Source organism: Acyrthosiphon pisum, chromosome X, assembly GCF_005508785.2.
Source record: "Acyrthosiphon pisum isolate AL4f chromosome X, pea_aphid_22Mar2018_4r6ur, whole genome shotgun sequence".
Lineage (NCBI taxonomy): Eukaryota > Metazoa > Arthropoda > Insecta > Hemiptera > Aphididae > Acyrthosiphon > Acyrthosiphon pisum.
This window is the reverse complement of record NC_042493.1, coordinates 76,748,693-76,754,442: the sequence shown is the minus strand read 5'-3', so window position 1 is coordinate 76,754,442 and position 5,750 is coordinate 76,748,693. Positions and strand designations below refer to the sequence as shown.

Sequence of the window (5,750 nt, the reverse complement as noted above, 5' to 3'; positions counted from 1 at the left end):
TCACTTACTTAATTAATTTTTTAGATAATTTTTAAGGTCATCTTTTGAAGTTTTTAGGGCATTTTTGTACTTTTTTAGGGCATTTTTGTGTGTTTTTGGGTCATCAACATCTTAACTCTAGTAATTAAACTTGATAACATTTTTATTTGTAATAGCTTTTTTTCAACTACAAATAAAGTATCATATTGAAGTAATTTTTTTTTTGTTTCTGACATTGTATCCTTACTGACTACATAAGGGTTTTAGGTATTTGAAAAATATTTGGACTTTTCAAAACGAAATATTACAAAAATCGTTGAAACTTTGAATTATGTTAACTAACATTTTATATATTGTATAAAATAATTTAAGCTTTAACTGTTATTCACTATTATGTTCTGTTAAAGTAAAATTAATTTTCAAAAACTATTTTGATAATGATGGATAAATATATTATGAATAAATAATAATAGGTATAGTTGTATAACATTTGTCTATTTACTATTCTACTTACTGTAGTTACTTTAACGGTAGTCCGAAGAATTTCCAAATGTAACACACGATTCGGGCGACCGATAACACTAAAAATATAAAATTAAACATGGAATAATGTAATTTTTTATTGATCTAAAAATACGTCACCAACTGTATTTTATATACTATCATACCTACTCTTACCTATAGGTAATTTTCAAAATCAGTAAATAAATAACTTATGATTGTTTAAATTAAAATAACAAGTTTTTTTTTGATTAAAAAGTTCAAATTTATAATTTTTTTTTTATTTACTGAAATTAAAAGACAATAAATAAGTTTAAGAATTTCATAATCTAATCAGTAAAAAAAATTAATTATTTAATACATTTGAAATCACCACTACCTATGCTCTAGATCAGGGGTGGCCAAACTTTTTTTGATTAAGATCTACTGAGGGTATATTTTTTCTTTTAGGATTGACTAATGTAAAAAAATTATTTAATATTAATAATTAACATACTTATATAAATAATAAAATTAAAATGTTAAATTATCTAAAATGAGTGTTTCACATTAAATTCCTAAATAATTTTAAAATGTATCAACATTTTACTGTTGATGTAGAAGTGTGTCGTTGCATATATCATAGCCAAATGAAGACTCCGTGCTTAAGTCTATATCTAACCTACTTGGCTTTTATAAATTTCATGTGAGAAAATGCCATTTCACACTAACAAGTTAATCTAAAATATATTCATTTAATTACTGAATCTACTAAATGACAAATGCATAAGAATAATTAATAAATTCTAACAAGGGGATCAACTTAGAAATCATCCAAGATCGACTGTTTGGCCACCCCTGCTCTAGATCATAAATATTAAAAACAAAATTACATACCTTTTATGTTTATAATTTACTGAATTGGTATTTTTTTGGGGTTTATAACCATCATACAGGTTCTAAAAATCAAAAAAATATTGAAAAATTAATTATATTTACAGAATATTTAAATGCAGTGTTCTAAACATTTGTTGATCAAATTTATTTTAATTACTAATCAAATACTTTAAGAAAGTATTTAAAATGTTTTCTATTTCTTATTAAAAAAAGTAGGTAAATTAATATGGATAAAAAGATATATTTATAATAACTATAATAATTACCACTGTCACTACACAAGTACATTAATTGGATAACTAATCATGAACCATTTAACTATTAAATAATTGCATTATTTATCACATTTAAGAAAAATAATATATTTAAAATAGTCTGTTTTCTTTTTTGACATAAGACCTCCACTACCACTAAATACATTGATAATTTAAAATGTATAAAATATTACAATTTAAAGTGTACTTGAACACAAAGGTAGAGCCCAAGCACCTTATGAAATCTCAAAACCCCTCTTGGTTTTCATTTCTATTAAGTTATCCAGGTGTATATAACATATACATTTATCTGATGACTGTTTAGATCACTACACTTAGTATCAACAACATGTATCAGTAAGTTTACAAACTGGGAAAATATGACTAATAATATTAATAATAGTATTTAATACCTAGCAGAATTGTACATAACAAAAAATCAGTGACATAACTAAAACTTCTAATGCCCACGGAAAAATACAGCAGGTCTTTAGTTCATAAGATAAAGTATTTCTGTATATTTGAGAATATTTCATGGGTTAGGGAATATTTAAATTTAGCATATTTTGAAATATTTTGTAAATTATGAGAAAAAAATACTACTTTATTTTATTTTTAAAAATTATTGTAATCAATTTTAATATTACGGAAGGTACCTGAAAAAATATTTTACCCAGCATCAATTATAACTTTTATAAAAATAAACACGTGCAGTGATAGTATTCTTATGTCGTTGTGCTGCTATATATGTTTACCTAACCTATACTGATACCATCAACGTGTTTGTTTATTAAAAATCCAAATATATTTCAGTTTTGATTCAATTACGTGTTTTTTAATTTGTTTAAATGAATAAAATAAAAAATTCCATAATTTTTAATAGAATATAAATCTGGACTTTATTTATAACTAACATAAAGTATTTATTATTAAATTATTATTTACAACCTATTAATTTTATAATTTTATTAAATAATGAAATTAAAATGTTATGCAAATTATCACTTTTTATTTATAGATGTGTATACCTCATAGTTGCTAAGCATAACATAAACAATTTTACTTTTGTTAAACTTAATTAATAGATTATTATTTTACATTTATTTTTAACCCTTTAAGAAGGCTGTTAGCGCACTATTTGTTTTCTTTCTCTGGCTCACACGCAACATAGACAAAATGCATTTACGCAAAATCATTTTTTCTATGTGTTTAAGTAATCTTAGGGTAAAGTCACCCATGAAAAAAGATAGAGAATATTACTTTTGAAGGAATGACATATTGATTTGTCTAATTATTGTCTCAAAACAATTTAAACATCATTTAAATTTACAATATTTTTATTTTATTTTGAAAGTTGAATACAAAGTCAAATAATAATAAAATATAAAATGGATACATCATTCCCTCAATAATATTATTCTCTGTCTTTTTTGTAATAGGTGACTTTACTCTAAGATTACTTAAACACATAGAAAAAATGATTTTGCTTAAATGCGTTTAGTCTATGTTGCGCTTGGGCCAGAGAGAGAAAACGAAAAGTGCGCTGACATCTTCTTTAAGGAGTGAATTGAGAATACTCAAGTTACTCAGAGTGAAGGGAAAATTAAATAAGAATTATAAATTTTGGAGCAATGACATATAAATATGTTCAAACTAAATTTAGGTAGGTATACAATAAATACGTTAGCTTATAAGATAAAACGTTAAATTTTTTTTTTTTTATTGAGTAACATTTTTGATTATCTTTCTCCTTTAAGCAAAGCTTGTGTTAGAGAAAGAGAGTTATTATATAATAATATATGATACAATTATTATAATATTATAGAATTTACAAGATATAAAGTATAAGTTCTAAGTACGTATAAAGCTAAATATACAAATATAGTTTAGAAATTTTATCAAGAAAATGTACATGATAAAGAAAGAGATATAAAATAAACATATTAGTCTAAGATACACAAATAAAACCTCATAGATTAAATTTATAAAGCTTAGATATAAGATAAAATTATAGCAACTCATTATTTAACTCAAGAAATAAATATTTATATTAAAATAAAGAAAAATAAAGAAAAGCATTGATAATATAAATATAAGTCAATGCACCCCATGCCAACATTTTAAAACATTTATTCCTTGTCAAAAAGTTAATATTTTAATAAGTTTACTTATTATCAATTTTAAAGATAAGAACATTATCTAGTGCTAAATGAAGGCTTTTTATGATATTTAATTTTAAAGCAAGTTATAAGTAAATTAAAAAACTTGCTTTAAAATTAAAATATCATAAAAAGCCCAAGTGGGGCCCAAGATAATATTCATGATGCATTGTATCCGAGCATTTATCAATAGGTTGTTCAAAACCTTTTCTCCATTAACTAGCTACATACATGAAAACAATATGAATTTAAAGGAACTTAAGCTTAAGTTATAACGCCAAAGCTTTTATTTTACTTACTATTAATTCATAATTTAAAACAAAAAAAAATAATACATGTCTTTACACAAAAAATTGCCCCTTTTTTCTTTACATTTGTTTATTATAAAATTGTATATTTGTATGTACCTAATTCATTAATGATTATTGATATGTAATATGTATGTAACAATTATTTAATACCTCGGTCCTCCACACAAGTTATTTCAGAGGCCCAGTATTTTAATGAAAGAAAACCAAATGAATTAAAATAAATAAATATTTATATATAATAATATGTATTACCCGTATCATATTATTCTCCTCTTGTTTGATATAAGACACCCATGAATTCCAGGTATTATTCGCCATTATACAAAACGAAATGATGGGTATTGCAGGAAATCCTGAAAGTTAAAATAAAATAGTATCAGTAAGTAAAAGAGATGTTCTGTCGTAAATATTACATGTCATATTATTATTATTATTAAGGATGATCATAAAAGTTCATCACTAATCATGACAATTTACAACATTTAAAATAAATATATAAGGAACCTTATGTACTTGTTAACAGATTCTATAAAACTAAAGTTAAATTTACAGTACTTATTCCATTAAATTTTCTACAATCGTTATAGGTACAATAAATTATCATAATGAGATAATCAAAATTGCGTTTCAAAACTAAGTCGACCATTTCAAAAAGTTGTGCAAAATAACAATGAATAATATGATGTTTATAATAAAACCTATGTAGGAAGTAGGGGAACAAATGCAGTTTAGCACCCAAGCCATGTGTGTTTTGCATGCTGGACATTATGGTAGAAGCAGAAATTACCTATTGTACATACTTATGTTAATGTTAAAAAAGTAATTAAAAAAAGTCCGACTGACTAATTTTGATTGCAGCACATGTTGACTCATTGAAATACAAAGATCTCCAAAAAAGAAATCCCATTTACGCCAGTGGTAGGTATAAAAAAAACAGGTACCTACCTAATTTTAAAGCAAAACTTACCTATTTTTCAACTAATGAGTTTTCTGATAAATAAAAAATAAACTTACCTCAAGTACAGTTGAAGTAGGTGTAAGGGTTTGTAAAGAATTAATACTTTCCTCTCAATTGGCAGTCGGTGACGTAATATGGCTATACACTAGTATACAGCACAGGCGTGCGTCGAACAAAAACGATTTGGAGGGAAACTTCCGTTAAATGTTAACTATAAAAAAGGGTATATTATACTTACAACATCCGAAAAGAGAACGATCACTGAACGATTACTAACTAAAGATTAAACCACGAGTCCGGAGTCACGTCTCATCTAAAATGATTATTGGAAATTGGAAGTTACAACTAACAGTGTCGAGTACTCGAGTTGTCGTTAACTTGTTATTCGTTATCTGTAGCTGATTTCGGAGTGATTGTGCAAAACCGTTTACGACAAACGACAATAAATAATTTACTTTTCTAAAAATAAATCGTAGTTTCGGGCACGGTTGTAGATAATATTAATTATTATCTTGCACGATTTTCAAGGAAGAAGAAATTAAATATGTGTGTGTATTACGAACTATTGAGATCCGTCTATATCTATATCTATATCTGTGGTGTGTATCGATACGTCGTAACGGTTCATTATCGAGCTTTCAATTTATTTCAATAAATTACATATTATTATTATTATTATTATTATAATTATCAAAAAATAAAAACATATTAA

The 5,750-nt window shown here is 24.9% G+C and overlaps 1 protein-coding gene across 3 annotated transcripts in view; it reads right to left on the bottom strand.

The window, feature by feature from the left end:
• Positions 1-5,545, bottom strand: part of LOC100568719 (heterogeneous nuclear ribonucleoprotein L-like) — an 18,225-nt gene extending 12,680 nt beyond the window's left edge. The window contains exons 1-5 of one of the 3 annotated variants that reach the window (XM_016800985.2): positions 5,277-5,545; positions 5,095-5,183; positions 4,333-4,433; positions 1,357-1,418; positions 494-560 (exon numbers count right to left, since the gene is read on the bottom strand). In XM_016800985.2, the coding sequence (XP_016656474.1) occupies positions 494-560; positions 1,357-1,418; positions 4,333-4,398 (195 nt within the window). In that variant the 5' untranslated portion in view covers positions 4,399-4,433; positions 5,095-5,183; positions 5,277-5,545. Of the gene's footprint in view, positions 1-493; positions 561-1,356; positions 1,419-4,332; positions 4,434-5,094 lie in introns of all 3 variants that reach the window. The other 2 variants (XM_016800986.2, XM_008180556.3) reach the window with 2 other exon arrangements.
• Between the last annotated feature and the right edge of the window lie 205 nt (positions 5,546-5,750).